The following is a 27,297-nucleotide window of genomic DNA, read 5'->3' as shown; positions in this document are numbered from 1 at the left end:
AATGGCAAACAACAGTAATGAGACTTTATTTTTTTCCCCTTTTCACGGAGAGAGGACCATTTGGGTCTGTGAGGGCCCTGAACGAATTCTGTAGGTAGGAACAACATTTTAACATACCCATCAGGCATCTCCACGCGAGTGCGTCTGCACACCGCCAGCCCAAACCGCACCACATTAGGTGTACGTATTAGCTCTTGCATGAGCAACAAAACACATCAACGCTCCTTCTGCACCACCCCTGTTGTCATCATCCATCATAATCCAGCCCTGCCTTCCACGAGCTGTCAAAACCGCTCTGGACAATTCACTTAGACAGTGTCAGCTGAACTGTAATATTTTACCAGCCACTGTAATGAGGACTGGCCTCCAGACTCGCGGACACAAACACATGGCTCCCTGCTCACGTCTTGGTGGTTGTATCCATGACTTTGCCACAGTCATTCCAATTTTCCTGTTGCTGGAGGCGATACTACGATCCGAGTGTGGTCAGCCTTTGCCAGCTGGGGACCCGACCTGTCAGCCCATGCAATATTGTCTGAGCTCTAACATTATCTCTGCTGCAACCGCGAGCTTTCCAGAGGAAATAATAATCCTTTTATGGTTATCTCCAGCCTTCATTAGATAGGGTTAAACATACACACGTTACATCCAGTAACCCGCAGTGACTGAGTCTGTTGCTTTTGGACAGCAACTGAGTTTGTGTTTCATTTCTAAATAATTGATTTATTCAAGACTTTGTAAAAAAAAATATTCTAAATGCCCATCACGAGTTACCAAATCCATGCGTGACGTGGTAAACAGAAGTCCAGGATCCCAAAACATTTCAATCTACAAAGATAAACCATGGATAAGACCTTAATAAAAAAATATGAACCGATTTTCAAAATAAGTATTAATTTTCCATCAATTGACAAATCAGCTCCGCTTTGCTCCTTCACTAAAGTTATGTGAACCAATCCGAAATAAATCAAGACCCAGAATAACATGACAATTTAGCTCATAAGTGTAAAACATTGCTGTATCCACTCTGGCAGAAGTAAGATCTTCCACAACTGCGTGTGTGTGTGTGTGTGTGTGTGTGTGTGTCTCAGCGAGGCTGTGTGTCCTCAGTAAGTGCCACATCAACAACATTAACTTGGAGGACAAAGGAGGGCAGGGAAACGCAGCGAGCCACGCACATCAAGAAAGTAACAGAAAGTAGATGGAGTAGCTACACACACTATTTTTAATTATCCTCTTGTCTAACCTGCCCTCCAATTACAAACAGGGATGTATAATAATCCATCTATTGATGCATGAAAGACAGGACAATAACACAGAAGCTGAACACGGGCAGAATAAGGAGCGGTTTGAAAAATGAGCTCAGAGGCTCAAACTGAGGTTAAGCTCACTAAAACACACGAAATATGTGGGGAGAGAATTCAGATTTGGGTGTGTGTACCTGCATTATTGGTATGGACTGTGAAATGGTTAAGAGGCAGAGTTTATCACCGTCAGACACTATAAGATTAAATACATGATTACATTTATGATAGTGCAGTTAAACGGTAAAGACACTGCAGCGGGCGGCGTATTCCACTGAGAGATGGGCGTAATGAATATGCTCTGGCTAATTTATGCCGGCTAATTTGTCTACATTTGGTAAATCTTTCCAAGATTGATTTTCTCTGCGAACACAAACTAGACATTAAGTAAACAGGAGTGAGGTTTGATTTTCTTTGTCCTTTTTTAACATTACGCTGCTTTGAAAGCCAATGTTCTGCGACAGTTCTCTTTCCATATAGTGTGTCATTTCAGGCAGACTTAACGCGCGGGGATTAACAGGCCGCGCTGCAGACACCTGCCATTTGTCTTCCTCCTGCCCGCCAGAATGCAACTTTTACCCGAGTGCCACACAATTTTGTTTCTTATTAGAAGTGGCACTATGAAAGATGCCCATATACAACACACTGGAAAAAAATGCCACATACTAAAACTAATGGATAAAAAAAAAAAGGAAGGTTAATAGCCAATTTGGCATTTTGGGGCTATAAACTGCAGAGTGTGCGCGTACAAAACACACCTACGCATCTGTCGTGTTTGTGCCACCTCATCTGAGTTTTGACAGTTTCTGGCACGCTCTGGTTCAGGTGTCTTGGATAGTTCTTTTTCCATTCGCGTTTTGTGTGTGTGTTTGTGTGAAAAATAATATCCACTGGTCAGATAAGCTCCATAGGCAACATCTGGATGCAGCTTCCTGTTGAAGTTATGGGTTTGCATTATCCTGCGTGTTCTCCCCACCTTACACTCCCTTGCTGGTTCACTAGTTTGTCTGCAGGCCTACCTGCTGCATATGTCCATGCGTCCACTTAAATCATCAATACAACCTCGATGGTGGCCATTGTGGGTGAAGAAGGCCTGACGCTATACTGCGCTCGCAACTAGGGATCGGTTATTAGCCACATCAGGACTGACTCGCGTTCAATACAGCTTCTTTGTCCCTGCAATCTGGAGGGGTTTCCACAATCCGCTAGTTCCATTCGGCCGCAGCAGGTTGCCGAATCGGTTTGCTTAACCCCAGCGACCCCCGTCCTCATCTTACCACAAAACAAAACGACTCCATTGTAAGGAATACGGTACCCATGTGGGAGAAAGAAAGCACAGCTATCTGAAATGTAGCTTTTTCCCCAACATGCCTCTCCTGGATGTGGATCCAACCTCTTTAACTCCACACCAGCAACTTTGTGTCGCCAAACACGATCCATCACGGAGACTAAGTGATTATATTTAATCAGCGTCTCTCTCGACTGCTTAACTATTCCCCCCTCGGTTCAGTCGGGCATGTGCAAGCTCATGCACACACACACCCCGCCGGTCCACGCGTGAATACAAAGACGTACGGAGAGGGGGGGGGATGCTTGGGGCCGAAGAAGACACAGACAAGACTTAGTGGCCCTTCTCCGTCCCTGCAGGCCGTAAAGCAGGCCGCACGGCAGCCCTGTCTCCCAAGACAAGTTAATAAGATGGAGCAGTCCCCGGGGGCAACAGCCGGAGAGCATTATCACCTTGAAGGCAGCCAGAAAAACTGACATATACTCAGGAAGAACTCCCCAAAATAAAGCGATTAATAACCCCTCTCACCAGCCACTGCGAAGAAAAAAGTTAATTTGACAATTTGCAAGACAGGGATTCTTTCTTTTTTCCCACTCCCCCACCCCTATCTTTCGCAGTTATTTTTTAGTTGCAGCGACTCTATTCAGGCATTCTTTTTTCACGATATCGCCCTCTCTTCCTCCACACACATGTATGACGGCGAGGCCACACTCTCAAGTGAGGAGATCACGAGGAGCCGCGGGGGCAGCGCGGCGCCTATCGGCACGCGTGAACCGCCCAAAGACCACTTCTAGCGACGTGTGGTGTGAGGAATAAATCATGGCGCATGAAACCGAAAAGGGGAGAGAGGTTCCTCCCTGGAGGAGCCCACGTTCACTTAGAGCTGCTCGACTCAAACACAAGTATCTCCCTGCCATCTGAATGAGCCGCACGCGGCCGCGCTAAAGCAAATAAGAGCAAAACTGTCACCTCGCCGAGGAAACATTGATCATTACACAATTTGTTCCCTTTTATTACAGCCATTGTAATTAAAAATAATTGAGTAGCGGGGTGGGCAGGTGCTCCCATCAACATTTTTTTTCCACCAATTAGCACTAGAATAATATTGCTCTGGATATTGCAGATGATATTATTAGCATTTTGATGGAACACAAGTGCCTGCATGCCTGCACGCCAGAGAACTGTTCTCAAGTGGAATCTTTTCACCGAGAGATCCACCGGGGGAGAGTCACTTCTGGTTTGGCAAAAAAAAAAAAGGCTCAGGAACAGAGAGAAGAGAGAGAGAGAGAGAGAGAGACTGAACGACGCAGACAGAGAAATACAGACAGAGAGAGAGAGATACAGACAGACAGAGAGAGACAAAGAGAGAGAGAGAGATAGAGACAGACAGAGAGAGACAGACAGAGAGAGACAAAGAGAGAGAGAAAGACAGACAGAGAGAGAGATCATTATATTATCCATTCATCAAGTGTTCTGTAGAGCCATGTTTAAGATTCAAAGAAAGACCGCCAGCAGCGCACGCAGAGCAGAATTTGTCCAGCTCCATCTGACCCCAACGTTACATTATTGATCCACGTCTAATTCCAGATACATGGATATTCCGATCCTGAGTGCGAGATTTCCTTCCCCAAAAAACTGCTGCTACGCGTCGACATCCAAAAAACGCCGCGATGATGAAACTGTGGATTCAAATCCGTCAACGTAAGCACAACTAAATTCGGTCCGCAGCAAATGGGACAAATGCGTTTGAACGTCGGGGGCTGAGACCTGTGCGTTCTCATAAAGCCGGCTAGTCTGATGTCAGAGGCCTAACAAATTGGTTCTCCGACCACAAGGGAGCATGTGTGCAGCGTGTGATGGTTTACCCCGCACAGAAGAATCAGAATCAAATTTGACGCATTGGATTTCTGTGATACATCTTACCAATTTCCTCCAAAGCATCCAAGCTCGATCTGAGGGTCTCTCTGTGACAAGGATTATCTGACGAGTACCGGAGGGGGAAAGATAACCGCCGATTGTTCTTAAAATGGCTTCTTGGTTTTTTTTCTGTGCTGGGTGGCAATGCAAAGTGGTTGTCGAAGCTAATTTGCCATCTTGACCGCTGGTATGCAAACCTCATGGCGTAAAAAAACCTCAATGGCTGGTATGGATACGCCTGCCAGTTTAAATATGAGCAGACATTATATATCATAGGTGTTTATGAGTTTCTGGAATGATTGTGTTGTGTAAATGGGTTCCAACTATGGCACCATCTATTCTGATGTTGCCTGTTTACTGTTCCAGATGTTGGACCTTTCTTGTTTTCAACAAAACAAAGTTTCATGATCAAATTTAAAAAAGAAAAACATCAACCTTGTAAATTTGATACGCAAATCCTACCTCGATAATTCGTAATTTTATCAAATCCTGATGTGGCAAACACGTTTTTGTCATCAATGCTTTGATTTGGCAAAAAAAAACATCAACCAATGCCAATATTCATGCCAATATACGCCATTTCACAATTTTACCGAATTACCTGTGTGCAAGAGGGAGAGAAATGGGGAAGTGGAGTGTGAGAGACAAAGACAGAGAGAGGGAGACTTAGACAGAGAGATCAGAGAGCTGGGGACAGGAGAACAGCGAACGATAAATGAATTCCCAAGAGAGGAGGAGGGACACGGAGAAATTACAGAACAAAAGGAGAAGACAGAAATGACATTTCTTAAGGGACTGCTGTGTGGCATTTGTAGGAAGAAAAATGAAATGTGAGGACCAGAGAGAGATGGAAGGCGGGAGAGGGCATGGGGAGAATGGAATGAGTAAGAGCGAGAAACAAAAGAGAAAGTGTGTGTGAGAGGTAAGACTAATTTATGAGAAATGAGGCAGGAGTCGGTGAGGCTGGCTGCTGCTGTCTGATGGATTGGGTGGTGGTGGTGGTGGTGGGGTGGGACTGGGTTTTGCAGGTTGTTGGACAGGGAAGAACCTGTGAAATGGATCCTTTGAAGCGGCATTAAAAGCACAAATTTGAACTCTCCAGAATTGGCAAATGAATCTAAAGAAAAATAAATAAAAAAGAATCTTTGAATGAGAATGTCCCTGGCAGGTAGGTAGAGCAGCAACAGTGGTAAAAAGTGAGAAATAAAAAAGAGAGGGAGAGAGAGGGAGGAGCGCAGGAGAGGAAGCAAAAGAAAAAAGAATCGCGTGAAGCTGCGAGGAAAAGATGACGGAGATAATGTGAGATGAGAGACAGCTGCCTTTGATGCAACTGCTCTTCAACTGTGGCAGTTTGGAGAGAGGGGGGGGTGCGCGCACATGCAAATGTACGTGCACGCGCACACACAACCCACCTCCCCGAGTAGTATCTATTTATAATGAAGTTCACATGAGCGTGAAAGGCGGGATTGATGATAAGGCAGCTGCTCATTTGTGGTGCGTAAGGAGTTGGTTCCCGCATGCTCCGAGTACACAAACACAGGGAGACACAATCGCTCACACACAGGCAGACAGAGGAGCTGCCTCTGGAGGAATCGAGAAAACACTCGGGGCCTACAAAAAAAATATTCGAGGCTCCCGAGTCCCCTCCCAAAGCTTGATGACAGAGGAGCGCAGTGAACCTCCTCCTTCAAAAACAGAGCGCCGTCCTTTTCTCGCCCCAGTCGTACGGCACGCTCGCAACCGTATCAAAGCCGGGACACACGCTGCCGTGTGAAGTGCCATCGACGCGTCGCCTCCCCCTCCTCCTTTCTCTCTCTCTCTCGCTCTCTCTCTCTTTCTCTCTGCCTTTTTTAATCGCGCACACGCAACTTTGAGAGAATGCGATGAAAGGGTGGTGATGAAGGTGCGGCTGGTAAAACGCACCGTAGACGCCATCCATCTGCTGATGGGAGAGAGCACATCACACGGGCACTTTCTCGGGTCCTTTGAGTTCTCTCTCTCTCTCTCTCTCTCTCTCTCTCCCCCCCTCTCAGCAGGGGCCCGATATAAATCAGGCCCGAAGAGCGCGCGCTCACGCGGCCACAACGCACGAATGAACTCAAACCCATGCCAACTCTTTCTCTGCAACTGCACCGCCAATTCCACAGAGGCAAAAAAACATCATCATCATCATCATCCCCGCATGCGCCCCTTTGTGACCTGATGAACTATTGGAGGGCTGCCATGTCAAGGGTCTCTACCAGCTGTGTGTCATCCACGACCCCTATAATCTGACGCCCTTGCATATCCACTGATATGAGGTGTTTGCATGTTTGTTAGTTAGTTTTTTTTGCATCAATACGTGCAGTGGCCAATGTCGTGTAAAAGAGGGTGGCTGGCTGAGGGCTTGTTCTCCGCGGGGCTCGACAGTGGGGCACGCCACACAATACGGGGAACGGGCCCCCAGGCAGCCACCCATTTTATATCACATTGTACTACACGCACTCCCTTGCATAAATAAAAACACAGAGCGCACCTACACAGCGGCGCACAGTTAAACACAGAAAGGCCGACTTGGAACCTGTCAAGTGCGAACAAACTGATGACAAGACGGCGACAGATGGATGCACTGAGGGGAGACGAGCTACGCATTCAACTCAATTAGCAACGTGCTGCTGCGTGACGCCGATGGGATATGGAATCTCACCATGACTGGCAACCTGTCAATCGAGCAGCAGAGCCGCAAAAACAAGCGCCATGCAAGACGCAATGAATTAAATTTAATAAACCAATAAATTCATTAATTTATGAATAAATGGTAGCAACCCGCCGAGTGGCAGCTCTGCACCGGAAAACAGGGGCATAATGTGACCAGGGAACCTAAATATCCACAGGCGCGCACACACACACACACAAAGAAGAAACTGGCAGCGAGGAAGAAGGAGGAGGAGGAGGAGGAGGAGGAGGAGGCGAGAGACAGAAAGGAGAGAGAAGAGGGAGAACAATGGCTGCTCCCCTTTTCCCTCTATTGCTCACTCTCTCCTTCACGAGCTCCGTTCATACATTATCCTGCCATGGTACCTAATGAGCCAGGCATCTCCGCCCTGACACCAACGCTTGGCTAGGCAACCCTTATTACAGTGCAGAGGCACACACACACACACACACACACACACACACACACACACACACACACACACACACACACACACACACACACACACACACTCAGAGCTGACCATCACAGGTCATCACGGCAGCTGTGTGATGGGAGGGGGGAGCTCGCCATATTCAAATGCATCTTTATCTTCTGTCGGAAGAAGTCGTTACGTAACGGTCTAAGTGTGTTTGCGTGTCCGTCTCAGGCATGTCAAGACACAAATACATGAAGCAGCCTGCGTGCCCCCTTCAGAGTAGCTGGTTATTACCGACGCTTCATTCTTTTCGTGCTTTTCACGAATACGCGCCTCAGAAACGACAACAACAACAAAAACCAAGCGAGTCTATCTCGTCTGGCAACATACCAGCCGGTGCCGGGATGTACCCTGCGGTGCTATGATTGTTTTGGCTGCTTCCGTTTAAAAAGCTTCACTTCAAAAAAGAGCCGCCTACAACAGTTTAAGTGGCGAACCAGCAGGGGTGTTGGGAGGCCAATCAGCCGCAGGTATAGTCAGCGGGGCTACGCGGCGAAGGTTGGTCAAGTAAACACGGGACGTCACGGAGGCGTGCCAGCAGAGTGGAGGCGGGAGGATGGCTCTGAGAATTGGGGGATGACTGGCGTGTTGGCTGAGCACTTAGAATGACATGAGACACAAGAATATGAACAAAACAAATGGAGGGAAGAAACCCGAGGTGGCTCTTTCCCCCCTTTAATTGAAGATTAGATGCCCGGACTGAAGGTGATGTAATCTGACTCTTGAATCTCTCGGTGGGTGAGAAGTGATTGCTGCGGCGCAACAGCTGATTGTGATTTACAGCTGTGTGGATTGGTGTATTTTCGGACAGCCATTAAACTGAAGAGGGGCAGTGAAAACACCAACTTCAAAGCAGCTGTGCTGAGGCTCGAGGGTTTCGTGCTGTCCCTTTCTATCGGAACGTGGTAGTTTATATTAAAGTTATGGTGAAGCCGTGGAAAATCCCTTGAAAAGATGAATTTATTGAGGGCTAGAATGAGATATTAAAATTCTAAGACATACCATTCAACAAAACGGCCCCAACTGTGTTTTAATTAATAGGAGCAGCAGAAATAATTGTGTTTTGTGTTGTTGTTGCTGTTGTTTTTGTACTCAAGTGAAACACCAGTGACTGGTTTTAAATGCCATCTGTGAATGTAAATTATTCTCCTATGCCTCTGAAGTATATACATCAGAGACCATCTATCGGTACACAGTAATGAGAAGGATTACGACAAATCAGTTTCATGTACATCATCAGCAGCAACAGTTCACAAGCATCGTTATAAAGATATAAAAAATGTAGACGTTAATGTATCTGGAAACTAACTCTACGTTTTTTAATTTAACAATTGCAGTGGACTCAAAATAGTCTTTTTACTTTTCCCTGAAACAACAGGGAACCATATTTATCTTAAAGGGCTGCATCACAAAGACTTTTCACGTGTATGAAATCAGTAGAAATCTTTTCAGAACAGAAAAAAAGGGCACAACTGCGCGGTGGGCAGAGAAGTCCCTGCAGTGCATCTGTGGGCGTGGAGGCTATCAACAACATGTCCACGCGATCAGCACGTTTACAACAAAAAAATACGACACGAAGCGACATATTTTACTAACACTGCACTCAGCAGACACTTAGATAATTCCCCCGTGTGCTGCGCTCAGCTGTAAGACGCCTGGGTGGGCACCAATCAGGCCGTAAAAATACAGGGGAAGCTTCTCCTGTCTGTCCCTGGAACCGCCTCATGCGCGATAGATGCAAAAACAACACTATATCTTTTCAAATATCTGGACGTTTTAAATAGCTGTATATTATCCAGATTAACGTGAGCTCGCCCGTGCAGAACATACTTGGCTGTGTGTGTCTCACGCGCAGCGACCTGTGTCTTTTCGTGTGTGTGTGTGTGTGTGTGTGTGTGGGCGTATTTGCGTGCGAGTGGATGTAAACTCGGTATTCCGAGGTAGGTCATGGGCGGCTGCAATCTCACAGGAGGTTTAACCTTGGTAAATCCACTATTAGGTGTTCTGAGAATGATGATGTGAGCAGTGGATCCTCCCTGATGGTTTCACTTTCTAAGAGCATCCAGCAGGTCACAAATAGAGAAGCTGTGGGGGTATTACAAGGTTAAAGGTTGGCCAACTCTCAATATGATGACAATTCCAAGCTGGCATTTTCATTTCCTGAAGAGACTGATTCCGCGTGGTAGCAGCTAAGGCCAAAGATGTTTGCTTATATTTTTTGCGCTTCTGCTTTGAAAAGAGAATATATATACACTGCGAGTATGCAGTAGACACACACACGCGTGACAACCCTGCCTTTCCATTCACACACGGTATATCCAAGGAAAATTCGAATCAATACGGCTTTCCAAATTCACACACACAAACAAATCAGACCATGGCTATCATACACAAATGTGCCTTTCCGGCATTTTTCCCCCCCCCGCTCCTTTGTCGCTTTCAATTCGTCCTTCAAATGTCTTCAGAGGTGCGGCCGCGCAGCCAACCAGTGGGAGTAGCTGATGTTTTTAATGGCACACGGTTTGTCTCCTGGTGGTGAGATAAACATGGGGAAGAGATTAAAACCCCAGGCTTTCCTCCACAATCTCCTGCCTCCATCCTCCCTCCTTTGCAGTGGCCGTGCAGGGCCGGCACAGCAGACTCTAATTCAAAACCAAACCCATCCGCTCGGTTAAGGCGCGCCGAAACCCCCCACCAAAAAGAAAAAGCGCACTCCAGCAGCATTGATAGAGGGGGCAGATGTCAGCAGGAGAAAACAGACAGGTGACAAGGAGAGGAGGATTCTCTCGTGTTTAATCACCTACCTGTCAAACCGTCTCATTGGGCTCATCGGCGAACACTGGCAGACATGTACACAGCTACCACTGTGATGCCGGTGTTGATTTTGAGGTGAGGCCTGTCGGGTCACGGGTGTCAGGGGACGTGGATCACAACAAACACCATGAGGAGGACGAGGCCAGAGGCCAGGCTCCCTGCTTCATGCTGTACCCATGAGGCACGGAGCTAGCTCGTCTAAGAGCAGTTATTAAGAGCGGATAAACATCTAAACATATTATTTCCTTTGTCGACGTGATTATGACCCATGGCGTACGGGGGCCCCTCAGGTGGAGGCAGACCCGGAGTGTGTGATTAGCTCTGCCATTTAAATGACATTCACACTAATCGCTAATACCAGGTCTGTCAAGGTGAGGGGGAACGCAATGATGTCGGCTCGTGTTGGCGGGGCCGAGGCAACGCAAGGGGAAAAAAGTGCAGGAATATCTGATTCACACTCGACGCGGATGCTGTGTCAATCAGTGAAGTCGGGCGTGGCGGGGGATTGTTTTACTCTGCATCAGTGCCGCCGCTATACAGTAGTCGCGGAGCACAGAGGAGCTGCCATCTGTAAACACCGCGGCTCCTGTGGAACCGGCGGGGATTCAGTTGTTTAAAAAGGGATTTGCGGAGAGGGAAATTAATCATCAAAGAAGACCTGGCCCTCGTTAAAGTGCTGCTGAAGTTCTGTTCAAATAGGTTTAATTCTCTTGTAAAGAAACAAAGAAAACACACACAGCACCGGCCATTTGCTTACAGAGCTGTTTGGATGAGGAATTAAGGAATTGGTTAAACTTGTCTTCTGCTGGTGGAAATTGATCTCTGAAGCCGCGCCATCTCGAAAACTCGAATGACCCCGCACTGTCTCTTGCCTGAACAAAAGGAGGCATTATCAAACCTCACTCTCAGCAGTGCTAGACCCATTTGGTAAACAGCCTGTGTCCTACAGTAGTAATCAGAGGGTATTTTTGAGGGATTTGCAGGCTGGCCAGGAGGCATCCGCTGGAGTGATCTCTAATTGCTAGAAGCAGAGGCCTAGACTGCCTGGCGCTCTTTTGAAGCCATCGGCGGCAGCTTCCAGCCAGAGGAGCCAGCAGGCGGAGGCTTCCCGTTGAGGTGCTCCTTCTTCTTTCCTATTTTTTCTATTTCCGTCTCTTTCTCCCTCACCAAGCCTTCACCCTACTTGTTCTTGTGCTCAGGCCCCCTTCTTTCCAGTCTCTTTTCTTGCCCCCTTCCATCCATTTCTTCTCAAACTGTACACCCCCCCCCCACCCCACTCTCCTGAGCCAGCAATCACTTTGCAGACAGGCCTCTGCTCAGTCGGCCATGTTCAATCCCTAGCACCGGTGGCTGATGAGGCATTGTGGTGACGTCAAACACCGGGGCTTTTTTTTTCTTTTTTCTTCCAGGGGAGCAACAGTTAACCTGTGGAGGCGCAGCTCCGCTTCCCAGGTTACAGGACTCATACTGGCAGTCTTTGTATAAAATAATGAATGTAATATGCCAAAGAGATGAAAGATAATGAGGCCAATTATTTTTTTCTTCTCACACAGGGAGGAGGGAGAGGCGAATTTATGTCAAATAGTTAGTGTGGAATGACACCTAATACCACTTGAGCCTTTGTTGCACTATGAGCTTGTGTATCCCGGGGCAAAGACTTTAGCTCTCGAAAGTGCCGTTCTGAAATTGCGACACACAAAACACCACAATAATAATAATATGATGTTGTTAGAAAGTTGGACTGTGTGGCATATTCATTGGCTTGGGTTTGTTGTCTACGCATTGCTTATGCTGGGGCTGTAGATATCACCTGTGAAATGAACAAAGACACAAATTGCGAAGAAAAAACAAAAACTGCACGCTGTCATCCGCACACACACACACACACACACACACACACACACACACAGACACACACACAGACTCACAGAGACACAACCAGTTTTGGGTTGTTTGGAAGGCAGCTCGCTCAGTGTGACATTGACTCCTCAGTGCCAATTCCACACTGGGAGCTGCACTTGCTAGCTTTGCTGCCAATCCAGGTAAAGAGATTACAGACACACACAATGCAGCCTTCTGTTCGTCTGCCAAGAAGAAAACCAGCCCTTTAAGCTCACAGGAAAAAAAATAAAAAAGGGGAGGGGGGGGGGCTAAACACAAATTCACACAGCCTTGGCCCCCGTCCTCGCACAAAAAAATCCAAGCATCCCCTTCTTCTCCAGGAACATGGCTTTGAATACAGGCCTCGCTCATCTGGCTCTCACATATAAAGCAGCCGCGCGACTGAAACAATTCAGAGCCTCCTCTTCTTCATCCCGGTCCCCAACACTGTTGCACATTACTATTACTTGCATCATTCAAATAAAGAAGGAATTTGTCTTGCGATCAGTCACACAGTCATTATAGAGCCACACTAATGGGTGCTGTGTGGTGACAAACTATTGTAAAACAATATGAAAGAAAGTTACCCTGGGATTTCATCATCGTTCTTAATGGCGCAATTAAAATAAAAAAATAATAAAAAAAAGGTAAAGAGAATGCGTGTGTCACCCCAAAATACATAAAAGGTGCCACCTTCAATACTTCAAAGCACTCAAAAAAACTTGCGAAAAACTAAAAACTTGATGAAAACTGCGGGGATCACACTAATTTATGGCAGGACAGATTTTTGCCGAGCAGGAAATCAAACAATCCCTGGCTGTGGCATGCCGTTTTGACCCAATTAATCAGCTGCTTATAATCGTAAGATTGTAATTTGGCTTTGGGACCACGATGCACTCATTTGCATTGTATATGCTTATCTTTTTAGGGATTGGTGCGGATCACGATGCGATGCAGAGAAACTGCTTGTGAATAATCAAATCCGAGGGGCTGTACATCAAGACTATGTGTCCCTCCACTTTAAATGTGGTCCTGTGTGGCTTACGCGTGTGGAGTTATGTGGAGGGGGGTTTCGCTGACGATGACGAGGGGAGTGGTAATGTGGCATAGAACCAGGGCTAATTACAGTGCGGTCTTAATGAAGGATGCGTGTGAGCAGCAGGACAAAGAATCCATCCATCATCGACTGCGCCTTTAAACTCGCGCATTAAACCCCGATGCTGTCGGCGGATGGCTCTTTCATCGCAGCCTCCGTCCCCTCCTCGAAGAGATGCCGTTTGTCTCACCTCGGCGACACTCACCGCCAATTGTACTTGACAGTAAAATCACATTTCAGATCATAAATCAAATGTCAGCCTGGATCGGGGGATGGGGGGTAGGCTACAAAATGACAGAATGATTTTGTCTCGGGGCTTTTCCAGAAGCGTTCATTTCCCGCTTGTGCAGCTCGTCCTGTCATCCAGGGGCGGCATGTGAAGTGACGTCGAGGCCGGTGGGAATGGCGGCGGGTACGCATGGCGGCGGCCGTGGCCGTGGCCGTGCTCGTGGCCTGGTCTCGGGACGCAACCTTTGTTTTTGTAGTCTGGACCTCCTGCACTGCTGCACAGACCACAAACTGAGAGAAAAGCACCGCAAAATACAAAACGCACGCACATTTCCCGTTTCTCTCTTTTCCGTCACAAAATGAGTGTCAGGAGAGGAAAAAAGGCAAGGTTGAAGGGAGGCGGGGGACACTGCAGTGGACCATGGAACAATAGGCGCCCTCTGGCATCAACCTCTGGACAGCCCAAGCTGCTCACCAAAGACACTGAACTCACCCACAATGAACCGCTGCAGTGGGAAGGGAGGCTTTAGAGAGTTCAATTTCCAACACAATTGGCCGTATTCTACTCCTTTAAATGCCAAGGAGATGGTGTGCAGCCTTTGTGAGGAGCTTTGCTTACAGCGAGTGTCCTCTAGCAGGAGAGACAGAGAGAGATAGAGGGAGAGGGAGGGAAGCGGCGAGATGGCGAAGACAGGCGGGGCGGGGAGATGGCGCGGGGACAGAAATAGTGAGACTGTGTAAATGAAAAGAAAGAAAGAATAAGACCGAATGACCGAGCGAGATAGAGAGTAGGAGAAAAAAAAAAAAAAGTAGAGAGCGAGACGAGAAGGGTAGAGAATGTCTCCTCTGGCTGTCGTTTCACCAGCCTCGCAGGGACCGTCTGAAGGACAATGCTGCTACTAGTGGAGTGTGACGTTTGTCCTCTATCCCATTCGCCACAGCCCCAAAGAAAACACACTTACAATCCAGTGTCGATCATGCATCTCATACACAATAAACTCGTCCAAACAAAATACAATGGCATCATCGTAATATACAACACAGCCTCTGAGCGTATAAAAAAAAAAGAAAAAAAAAGAGAAGCTTAATGGGAAAAAAAATAAAGAAGCCACGGAGATAACATTCAGATGAGGTGATGTGCGCCACAGCAGGCCTAACAAGAGATCACGTTTAACTGCTGTGAATTGCTCCTCAGACACCCGGCCCCGTCTGGTATTGAAGGAATAATTTTACTTTGTACTTTACTTTGTACACAGCTCCATAATATGCTGTAGGTGTGTAGTCTCTTCTCAACAGCTTACTGGTCTCAAACGAGCTCTGGTAAATATAAAATGTGTACTGACTTACTGACTCTTCCTGGTTTGCTTCAGTAGAAAAGAGCCACTTAGACCTTAGTCTAAGATTTGGAATTAAGTTTGTGAATTTTAAACCTCAATTCAATACCACTATGAAAAACAATACTCGATACCTCTTTTGATGCCATTGCAAAAAAAAAGTCCTCAGCACACAAAATGGGATGTTTTTTTCTTCATTAAAACAACATTAGCGCTGCACGCCAAAATGAATCACAGTCCAGAGCAGTGCTCAAAGAAAGTAAGAGCAAACGTCACGGAGAACAATGATGGCAAACACAGCGTCAGCAATCAGTTTCAATTGTTCTCTGGTCTTGCTCAGCTTCAAACACAAAAACACAGAATCCGTCGGGACGTCTGTGAGTCTTTCACTGTCGAGCCTTCGCCGAAGAGAATGCTGTCACAGCCACAGGTTGAGGACCAGTTGGTTTTTTTCACCTGTTGATTCATTGTTGTTTTATTTTTAGAGCATGGGTACTTTCGATACAATCAAATGTTTAATTAATGTGGATCGTATCGCTTCAAGCGCGTGGTATTGGGTCCATTTGGTTGCAATCCAATTCTATATGGAAGTTGGACTTTTCATTTGCATGACAGCGTTAAAAAAAAAAATGGAAAAATGGAATTAGTTGAGAGAAAAATCCTGGATCCTGCAGTGCTGTGAGAGGCTATTAGAGCCACACAAAGTGAACTGCTATTTCCGGGACTTGCAATCACGGTATAGGCACGGTGGCTTTTTGAGAAGAATCGCATTGTGTAACATCTGGATTGAACAAAGAACATGTTATTTCTATCCATTGCAGTGCTGCAGAAAGGAAAAAAATAATACAGAATTACTTTTTCATGATTCTAGCACAAAGATAAAAAATGAACACAGGTGGGAAATTGATTTGGACTGCTGGCCAGCCAGTTGCCCATTACTGGAGCTGTAGGTAGCAGTGAGGTAGGCACTGGTTTCACTGATTATATATTCAATGTCCTTTCCTTTGTGGTCACGGGGCAGCTGAGCCATTAATATTACACTTTCACACCAATGGCTCTGATCAATTATTAAATGTTTCTTATGGCTCTGTAATATTCTATGCAACTCATCTGGAAGACCTGTCGTGTTTTTGTTTTTTTAAGATGCAAAGCAGCACATATCCGCTGTTTCAAATTGCCACCGGAACAAAATATCAAAAATGCTAGTTGGAAGAAACCGCAACAGCAGCAAGTGCTGCACCTGCCTCCTGCCTCAGTGTCACACTCAATATAAATACGTCCGCTGTCATCAGGAAAATTGCCAAGGAGGCTGTTTCTCCATCATTGTCTTCATTTGAAGGGCATTTCGCTGCCCAAAGGCGAAACGCCTAACACACTCCCTGAGCGTGGCGCGCACCCCCCCTTTCTCACAGAGGGGCTGGAAGTGCAGCAGACAGGGGGGGTAGAGAGAGAGAGAGAGAGAGAGAGAGAGAAAGAGGGCGAGAGAGAGGAAAAACAGCCTTCTACCCAAAGCAGAACTCACACTGGGTTCTGTCACTACGGATCAAAATCCCCTTAAAGCCAGAGATCACTTCCACTACAGTTCACATGTTCCACACTTAGAAACTGTTTACCAGACTCAAAGAGTTTGTCTGCACAGCGGACACACACACATGATACAGTAGAGAGGGAAAGTGAGAGAGTTTGCAGGACAACCCCCGACCCTCAAAAAAAACATCTTTCAATCCGAGCTGACTGCACTTAAACATTTATACGTGTTTATGAGAGAGAGAGAGAGAGAGAAAGAGAGAGAGAGGCGCCCGGCCCGCTTCACTGAGACGGCGGCTCTGCCGACTATTGTGACAAACAAGAGAAGAGTCTCTGCTCCTTTCTCTCGTGGAAATACCTGTCAGTGCCTGTCGGCCGCCTCGCGCACACAATGATGCATGCACGCAGCCGGGGACAGTCTGTCTCCTAAAAGTTCCTCTAACGTACCAGCGTGAGGATTCATAGCCAATAACAGCCATCGGGCGCGTGCACACAGCTCGGGATAAGTGACAGCCGGGAAGGGGGGGTGCACACCGCTGCATTGTGGCGCAGGGAGGGAACCTGTCTTTGGAAAGTCCTCTGCATGAGAGAGAAACGTCCCCGCATCTCAGATAAGGAGCCGATGAGAGATGGCGATAAAGTCAGTGCTTCTCCCGGGCCTTATCCGATGCTGTTATCTGACTTGCACAGCACCCACCATCGCACAATCTTTACACCCTTTAAGCACCTCTCTGAAACACTCACACCAGCATCATCATCACACACACACACACAAACACACGCGTTTGTACGCGCACACACTCAAACATTCTAAACACCGTACCAGCTTATTGATTACTTTGACACGCTCCCATTGTTGAGCAGACGGTACACCCAATATCATGTAAGATTGGAACTGTTCTGTGTTATCTCATGGGGAAAGGACATAAAATGACTATTTTCTCACCTTTCAGACAGACAGAGCAAAAAAAAAAGAAACAACAAAAACAGGAGAAACGACACTTACCTCTATGTCTGTTAGTCGTCTTATCGAACATAAGCATGGCATCGTCAACCTGGAAGACAAAAGAAAAGTACCGACATTAGCGGTAATCCTTTTTTAGCAAGTGCCTCACGTGACCTTCTCTCCATAGAATCACATCTCATTCTTCTCACTGTAATTATTCTTAGAATTGAAACTCTCGCCGCCCTTACGCTTATTTCTTTCTAAGCGCCTCTCTCCTACATAATCACTCGGCGGTCGCGGGGTTATTGTCGGGTTACCGGTTCCTTTTTTTCCCTGCCCCGTAGCTCGTAATTTTGATAAATTTCAGCAATCTCGGTGGCTTTCACTCACGGTCTGGATTAGATGTGGCAAAGGCGCGGGCGGGGGGGGGGGGAAAAAAAAAGTAGCAAAATCAACAATGATGACAAGCGGCGGGAAAAGACGTGGAGAACTGTGTGGACAATATGTTTATTTTGATGAACACCAATGTCCGGTCCAGTGGAGAGTGACAGATGGACACATTACGCTAAGCGAGCGTGAGACAAATGGGATCCCTTCCTCATCTCGCAGCGGCGGCGGCAGCAGCATCCACCATAATATCATCCCTCATCATGTCCAATAAAGCCACACACAGACAGACAGACAGCTTTGCTTTTTTTCTTCTTCACACATCCCTGAAAAACAGATCTCTAGACGCACTCTTGCTTTCTATACAACTATGAAGAAATGCTTAAAAATAAGAGCGAGTCATGCTCATTTAGCCTGTAATTTCTTTCTTCGGAGAAAAAGTAAAAATAAAGAGGGGAAGACAGCGGCAAACAGAAACAAAGAGGGAACGCTCTGCGCCGCTCCCTCTCCGGTTACGGTCTCTAGGTAAGTGTAACGGTGTACCGAGGAGGCTTGATGCTTGAGGGAGGGGGGGATGTGCACAGAAGCTTGCGCCTGTCTTTCACAGGAGGGTGACAAAGCTTCGGGAGGAGATGGGAAGAGACAAGAATAGGGGTCTCACTCAAGCCGAACTGTCTGATTGGATAAAGAGAAGTGCCTGGCAGCCAGGCAGACTAGCGCTGGCACACTGTTCATGCCACCCTCTTGCCACACGTTTGGCACACGGGATGCTGGCACAGCTTGCAGGGCCCGGTTACTCACTGCACGGCTCACAGGCCACATGCGGCTCACGGGCACTTTATTTTCACCTCCCCGAAAATGTTTCCAAATTGCGCAGAAATAGCCAGCGAAAGTCATGTGGATTTTTAAGTAACCCGTACGCGAGGAGGTACATCTAGGTTTCACTCATTTCGGCAGTCCGTTACTACGCGGACAGGGTATTGTTACTCCTTGCAAGACAAGAGAACCTGAAGTGGGCGGGGAGTCGGAGCCTACAGGTGGATAGATGGGGGGCTAATAAAAGGAATGTTTGCAGCAAGGCGTTTGGCAGAAATGGGACAATTGGTTGCATTGAAGAAACATTTAAACTAAAGCCCAGAGCAAAAGACAAAGGCAGATATTCTGTATGTGACTTTTAACGGTGGAAATCTGTGGGCCAATGGAAAGGAATTGTTTACTGTGAGTTTAGAATCATTTTCCGAGAGTAAAGCGAAACTGAGGGCTTATAATTCTTTAGATGTTTAAATTCAGAAAGAAAAAAGTTGCTATTCCGGCATCGGCACGTCAAAGCAACTCAAAAAAGGTCAGTCACATAGAATTTCTATCAATACCGGCGAAGTGTTGCAGGGATGGAGAGAAAACGTTGCGAATAGTTTAGCCGTTTGGAAAGGTTGACGGCCGTGGCTAGCTGGCGCTAAGCTAAATTGCTGGTGCTGTTTTCTCCCCGTCTCTGAAACGCTTCGCCAATGTTGCAGCTCCCTGGCGTCGGCTCACGCTGCGTCACGGCAAAAGGTATGCGCTACATTGAACTCTTTTCTTTGTTTTGCCTCCAGCTAATACCGTGACGTCATCATGACGTCGGTCCGTAAAGGATATACTATGTACTGTAGCTCGCTCTTCAGTTCAAACACAATTTCCTCTGTTGACACCGCACACAAAAAAAATGCAGCAAAATAGAATGTCGTCTGCCGTCGGACAAATGTGTTACCCGCATGGTGGGGAAGATACAAAAGTAGTGTGCGAATAAACAGCTGCCAAGCAATATCACCTGCAGCAACAGTTTTATTTATATTGTCGAGCAACCTAACCTTTTGTCTCATGCCAGGCGATCTAATGAAAATCGCATTAAAGTGATTGGAAGGGGATAACTGGAATTTGGAGTGCAGAGGGGGGTTGTGATTTTATTGCCTGAGTCTGAAGAACACAGAGCAACTTCTGGGTTATTTTTCTTCCTCTGCAGTATAGTCCTGCCATTGTTTCATCAAGTACCGAGGCAGATTATGACACCGTCCTGGAATTAAATGAGAAATTGTTGTTGGAAATCTGCTTCAGAAACCAGAAACTGTTTGTAACGTCTCCACATCTGACAGCGTGAAAGCTCCGCTGCAGAAGCAGAAGATGGAATGGCATGTTTACCAACGATGGTAGAACGTTTAATTTGACAAGTGCGCCTGACAGCCTGTGATCATTTACATGGGAGACGGAAATTTATAGCGTTTGACTTCTGTCATCTAATATAAGTAATACCGGAACGGCCAAAGGAGCTGCGACGGCGTGCGGCGGGGAAAAAATATTCAGTCTTTCTTAAAATTGATGCGCTTTTTTTTTTTTTTTTTTTTTTTTAAATACAACGGTTGTTCCAGAAATTGATTCGTAACAATTTTTGGGAATCTACTCTTTGATTTGGTGGTGAGATCCACATGTAAAACGACACCCACGAAACAAAAAGACACAGCATAACTATTTATGACTCTGAAGCACAATGTAATGCGTTTGTTTTGTTATGTAGCCGAGTATAACCACCTCATTTGTTGCTGCTATCGAAGCAAACAAGTGAAATCTGACTGAGTTATGAAATAAATAAAAGAAAAAAACAGCCCTGAGCATCATCAGCCATCAACGGCGATGAGCCCTTCATGCAACATGACATTCAAATATCTGCGCTCTGATATTGATAGCATTGCTACTGTAAAGCCATTTACTGCCTGAGAGCAGAAAGACTGCTACTTTGTAAAAATGAAGTGAGGTCTATTAAAGGAAGTGTATTATATGAATGTGTGAACTGTGTTGTTGCGACATTATTAGAAGAGGACCATCCTGTCAGCGAGACCCGTACAACAAAGAACACAGATTCACAGTAAAGCACTGATGGGCACTTTAACAAAGAATGCGCACATCATGTGAGAGTCACACTCCAGCAGGTCGGTCAGTCTCTCTCTCCCTCTCTCTCTGCCACTCGCAGAGTATATAGAACCATCTCCCGTGCTTCAGGGCTTTTCAATGTAGTTATTCAAGCAGAACACAACTGTGTGCCTCCATCTGATAGAAGGTTAAGGACCTCTTCACTGCTCACAAAAAAAGCCCGCCACACAGAGGTGAGGCCGGGCTCACCTCAGGGAAGAAATCTTTCTCTGTCCTCCTCCTCCGCCTCCCTCCTCCTCCTCCTTCTTTCTCTCTTCCTTTTCTCCTGGCTGGGTGAAAATAAAGGTTCAAAGGATAATGGCTGTCTTATCACTATGTAAAAGGGGAATGGGAACTCCAGCGAAGTGCCTGGCCTTTTGTGACAATGAAGAAAAGAGCAAAAGTTCATTTCACTGTGGTATATGCACTGGAACAGTCCATGACCACTTAAAAAAAAAAAGGGAAGACTGCTGGAAGACAGTCGGGGGGCAAGAAGGCCGGGCATCTCTTTAACTAAACCTGAAGCAAACACATCTGAACCAAATAACCCCCTCTTTAAAAAAAAAGGTCTGACAGGAGTATATTATGAACTGTCGGCACACAAGCTATTTCACTTTTATTCACAAATCAGAAGGAGCCGATTTAATCCCAGTGCCCTATTTTATAGATTTTTTGTATATATATATATATATATATATATATATATATATATATATATATATATATATATATATATATATAGAGCGAGCATGTCCGCTTCACATAGTTGGCTATGTTGTACCGCCATGTATCTACAGTAGCCTAGAAGGAACAAGCCAAACACTGGCTCAGCCAATCGTGTTTTTGCGTCGGCTTCTAGTTCGCCCACATGCTAGGCACACGGTATAAGTTTCAGTTGATTGCAATCTTCAGCCACATCGCTAAATCCAACACACTGGGCCTTGAAGAAAATGTTCTTGAAATCCAGCGATTTCAATTTGTCTGGAAAGATATTCATTCATTTTAAAGATTAAAGCATTAGCAGAGACTAGCTGCAGCCTGCAAAGTAGACATTGCAGCTAGTTGCTTTTACAGCTGGTTTGATTGATTAGTAGTGTCCCTGCTGTACGTAATGCAGCTGTGGAGTTCAGACTGCACTTAGTTTAGTTTATATGCTAAAAAGTGACCTACTTTTGTCTTGGATTTCTGTCTGTTTTTGTTTTGCAAAATAACACGACTGGTCCAGTAGTTCCCTGTATTGTGACTATTGAAGGTAACATTCATGGAATCTGGAGTTACAATAAGTAACTAACGTTATCAAGCTGCAGTCCAAGATAAAATGTTGAAACATTTTTGTTTTCAATGTAATCATTTATTTGAGTTCAGGCATCTGTATGTCAGGCAGGCTGACACATTCAACGGAATGACTCATTGAGTACACAGCAGAAGATTAATTATGGTGTACAGCATGAATTCATTTGAAAATATCGCAGCTCGGTGGCATATGTCAGATGACTCCCAGATGAACCCTGTGACTCTACATAAACCTCTGCACATTATACCTCCAATGTGCCTCAAGCCACATGTTACCTGATTCAGGAGGAATCTGGTCACAGCGAGAGCACATGCAGCTTCACAGGTACTGTAATAATGATAGATTGAAGCGAAAAAGGTCCTGTGGTCAGTCAACGTAGGAGCAACGTGACGGTGAAGCTCTATATCAGGCTGTGAGGGGGGAAAAGACTTATCCTGTTCCTGTCATATAGCATGAGATCTAACTCCATACCAGGTGAAACCTCTTTGTCTGTATCAATCCATATGTTTGAGCAACCTCTGAAAAATGTGATAATTCAAAAAAAAACAAGAGAAGAGAAGAAGAAAGGGCTGCTGAATGATGAATTATGTATCAAAGGACAAAGGCATCAATAAAGGCTAATGTGCTCTGTTTTTGGACAGGAAAACAGCAGAGGTGCCAGGTGACAGGGGGAGATTTAAGAGCTCTGGAAATGAATTATGACAGCGATTTAGAAAGGTGTCAAATGCACATTTACATTCCGCTCACAGCTGAAGGCTAGCACAGGAGCATTCCTGCAATTTGGGGGTGACACTGATATAGATCATATCTGATGCCAAAGGAGACCGGAGCCACCGATAGTGACCTGGGACTGCTTGTTGAGGCTCTGGGCTCTGCTTTTGTGCTGGCACCCGCTGGGGCTTTGTGCAGGTTGTATTGGGTGCACAGAGGTTTCTTTCTTGCCTTCATCCATTATGCTTGCTGTGAACTTTACTTTTAGCCAAGTGGGGAAACATTGCACCGTGTGCGTGTAGTTATCACGCAATTTTGGTGTCAGTCTGGGATTTGTGCTCACACTGCCAACACCGAGGGGTGGAAATATATGGCCTTCGCCCTGGGGTCCAACAATCACTCCGCCTCAAACAAGCTACCGAGATGACCAGCTGATGAGCATGGCCACGGGAAACAGTTTCATGTCCCCTTCTTCTCCTGTACTATTTCTTTGGTTGTGATACATTCACATTTGGCATGGCAAAGGGATGTAGTTACGATCGATCACTTGATCAACAATAATCAATCAGAAATGAATCAAGCGACAACATGGAGAGTGAAGAACGTGGTGGGAAATGTCAGGAAATGTACTGTAGTTTGAGGAAAATTAAAAACAGCAATAGCAATAAAAGGGAAGTAGGGAGCATCACAATTAGAAGAAAAATAAATGTAAAAGCATCCAAAAATGTTAGTTATGTCTACTAAATATGATGTTCAATTCACCAATTCATTAGGATTTAGCCATTCCAGTAGTTCAAGCGCTTTATTGTTATGGGAAAAACATGCACTTTGTGTTGTTTTTACATTTCTAAGTACTATAGATTGTAAATGTGGCCATGGTCAATGAATAATTAAGGACATTGCTTGACATTTGCCTCCCGAGCATGGTGGCGCGGGGAAGACGTGGTCCAGCTAAGATGCCAATATCATAATTGACAGTCAGTTTAGTTAAAGCTTTCGTATTGCATACCTATCACATTAACTTCAATCACAGTGCACAGCCAGAGCAGCTAATACATACGATTTTCCACTGGCACAATCCAAACCTCGAGAGTGACAATGAATACAGAACCACTTTGAACCACTTCTCTCCTGATATACTCAGTAAAACGACATCTTGGGCCGGGAGAGAGACAGCTGTTTAACTGGAGGACCCAGATTTAAGCCCCCTTGTTGGCAAGCATCCGTTTTCCTTAAGTGTCTCTGAGCAAGAGGCTGAATCCCTGCCTTCTTAAGGGCAGCAGTCTGTGGCTGAACCTGAACCTGCAGTACAGCCTCACTGTGGTGGGAGGGGGAGGGGGGGTGGGATCAATGAAATATTGCATTATGATCATCATCATCATCATCAGCAGAGATCTAGGTCATGGACATTCAAGGAGAAACCTCAGCTACCACTGCCCCTTCATCAACACTCCCTTTGCAGTGCAGAGCATCTAATATTCTATTACAATGACGGCAATTAACAGAGAAATGATAGCGACCCAGTGACAATGGACAAATTTGTGACAACCCTTCCAATTGTTCTTTTGTGGAGGAAATCTATATTATTGTCCGGGAACGTTGAGCTGCAATGTGCTGCATCCATGCTCGAGCGCGCTTTACAAGCGACGGCGTAACGAGGAGCAGAGGGCAAAATTTTAGCTGCCTATAAGCTCTTGCAATTACACAAGGGGGCAAAAGGGACACTGTTCTTAAGCGCGAGCCGAGATGGACGAGCACTTCCTTCTTTTTTTTGGTCCTCGGCAGAGGCCAAGGCAGCTATGTTTAATCTAGAACACAACCTCTCTCTTCTCCAAAAGGAATAATGGATGAGTGGCAACCCTCAGCAGAAGTGATAAAAATGCACGGCTAGAGTGCCAACGTACACACACAGTCATCACACACACACACACACACACACACACACAGATAGAGAAAGCCCCGTTGTGTAGGTTGAAGAGGCGCTTATCTGCCGTCTGCTCTGTCTGCCCCATTTCTCTTTATTTTTCTTCCAGTGAATTTGTTTTTGGGTCTCTTCAAGCTGAACTGGATTCTTCACCTGGTTTGTATCCAATATTGTATAACTAATGACAATTTGCATACCGATTTAAAACCAATGTAAAATATCTTTATTACATATTTTTTTGGGACAGAGGAAACAAGAGGAGCCATAACATAAGGACACCCCAGGAATTGTAATTACCAATGGACAATCACGTATTTGAGGATTGACTGAAAATCTTAACTGCCATATGGTACTCTATATATTACCCAACGAGCGAAGCGCACTCCATGGCAACACGAGGGGAATGAGATTAGAGCATTCACGTCCACGATTCATCTATTTTTTATTACCTAATTACCGAAAAAACGAGAGCGACAGAAGCGCGATTCAAGTGTTTTTCTGCAGTCATCTGACAGAAATTTGTGTGTATGTAATTATTAATGATATACACCATGGGCTGAATGTCAACACTTATTGCAGTAACTTTCCTTCATGTTGACATTAACAAAATGGCTTGAGAGGAACACTTGAGGAAGACAATTCCTCAAATCTGTCAGGATTACATATTTATGAGCTCCCCCGCTCAGCATCCAAGGAGGTCGCTATGGTGACACAAACTGATGTATATTCTAACGATGAACTTTGTGTGTCAAAGAATGCCTCAGAGCATTGTTGAAATGGTTAGCACAGACCGTGGCACGGTGCTCCGTGCCGCTTTTAGATCGGCAAATACACAATTAAAAAGGCAGTCATGCTGAGGCCACTCTAATCAATGTACTGTTACAAAGAAATGTAATGAAAGGATGATGGAGGGATGCCTTCGGGAGGCTGCCATGTTGTTAGGGCAGACTGTAACACTGTTGTGGCAGAGCGACATTTTTATTAGCACATCCCTCGTCCTGCCCGAGCCAGCCTCAATCATATTTACATATCCTTTTCATTGTAAACAACCTCTGCCGATGTCTGCCAAATATGCAGTTTACAAATATAACACCATCCAGGGAGGCTTGTTTACCTCGCCGTTTTCTGTTACAATTCTAAAAAGGTAAATTCTATCTGGTTCCATCCTCAGAATCAGCCAGAACATATTGCGTAGTTTGAAATTTAAAAAACGGAAGCTCTCATATTGCATAACCACCATCTCAGGGCGGCTTTTCGCAACTATTCTTTGACGTGATCCATTGCTAGCTTAAAACGGGCCCTTTTACACAGCACAGGAAACCATTTATAAGGTTCTTCCTTCCTATATGAATGAGCCTTCAGGAAGTCGTGGGGTCTGGCCAAACGGACCCCACAGAGGCATGTCCACACAGTTGAGCTCAGTATGCTCGAGGAAGTAGGCCGGCCTCGTCCATCAATCCGCCTGTCTTCCTTTGCCAAGCTACAGGGAACTACCCATTATGGAGTCATTTTATTAATAGGGCCCCTTTCCTCTCCGCCACACTCTTGCAGAGTGCCTCCTCATTCTGTCAGAATGGAGTATGCCTGCAAGCCACCTCCATGAAACTGCAGCACCAGGGCCCTCCCTCCTTCTCCCCTGTGAAAGCTCAGGCTGGGAAATATTGTGCTTCCAAGCTAAAATAGTATTTGGAGAGGTGAGCAATCCCTAAGCCCTAGAGCAAACAGTTTAGCATCGAGGACTTATTTAAAATGATGTCTTTCCTCCTAGTAAGCCAATCAGATTTCTCTTTTAGTACACACACACACATACACAGACACCTTACATCATCCTCCCCTTCTTCCCTCCTCCTTGCTAATGTAAATATAGCTGCAAGCAGCATTGACTGGAGGACAGAAAAGGGTCAGAGGAGGCTCTGAGTGTTTGGGCAGACTGTGTGAAAACAGGATGCAGGGAGTAAGAGGGATGTCTGGGAAGAGGTTCGCCCGAAAGGGCAAATGATTTGAACGCATGAGGACGTCGGAGGACGAAAGGGGATTACACTGGCAATTATTCTGTATTACGGTAATTCGTAGAGATGCAACGATCGATCTGCCGCCTATCAAAACCGGGGCGGTTTTCAGCTGATCGGCCATGTCGGGCTCAGCGCTTTCATGTTCCATCATCATATTGTTGCCGGCCACATTTAGTGCCGCGTGACAGTTTGACAGAACTGCAAGCCCAAAATAAGCCGTGGAACAAGAACCTTAAAAACAGTTGGAGCGACTAACTTAAATCAGACACTTATTGTATTGAAATTCATTCCTGTGCAACATCTCCCCAGCACAGGCTTGCCTATAATAGAGCTAACAGCTAACCGCTAATGTTAATGTTAAAGGACCTTAGACATACCAATCATTGTTTAGCCATAACGCAGCAGAAGCATTCAAATGTTTCTATATAAAATGTGTTTACTTGTTGTTACCAGCTTGCTCAGCATATGGCTAACAGTGATTAACTACAGTAAATGTACAAAATTATTTCAATACTTATTAT

General features: G+C 45.7%; 1 protein-coding gene across 1 annotated transcript in view; it reads right to left on the bottom strand.

The window, feature by feature from the left end:
* The window catches only part of LOC306733177 (RNA-binding protein Musashi homolog 2-like), a gene marked incomplete at both ends in the record, with an annotated part of 216,215 nt that overhangs the window by 75,597 nt on the left and 113,321 nt on the right, over positions 1-27,297 (bottom strand). The window contains one exon of the mRNA XM_079214377.1: positions 17,569-17,617. Within this exon, the coding sequence (XP_079070503.1) occupies positions 17,569-17,617 (49 nt within the window). The remainder of the gene's footprint in view (positions 1-17,568; positions 17,618-27,297) is intronic.

Source organism: Taurulus bubalis (genome assembly GCF_910589615.1).
Source record: "Taurulus bubalis genome assembly, chromosome: 2".
NCBI lineage: Eukaryota > Metazoa > Chordata > Actinopteri > Perciformes > Cottidae > Taurulus > Taurulus bubalis.
This window is presented reverse-complemented; position numbering and strand designations above follow the sequence as displayed.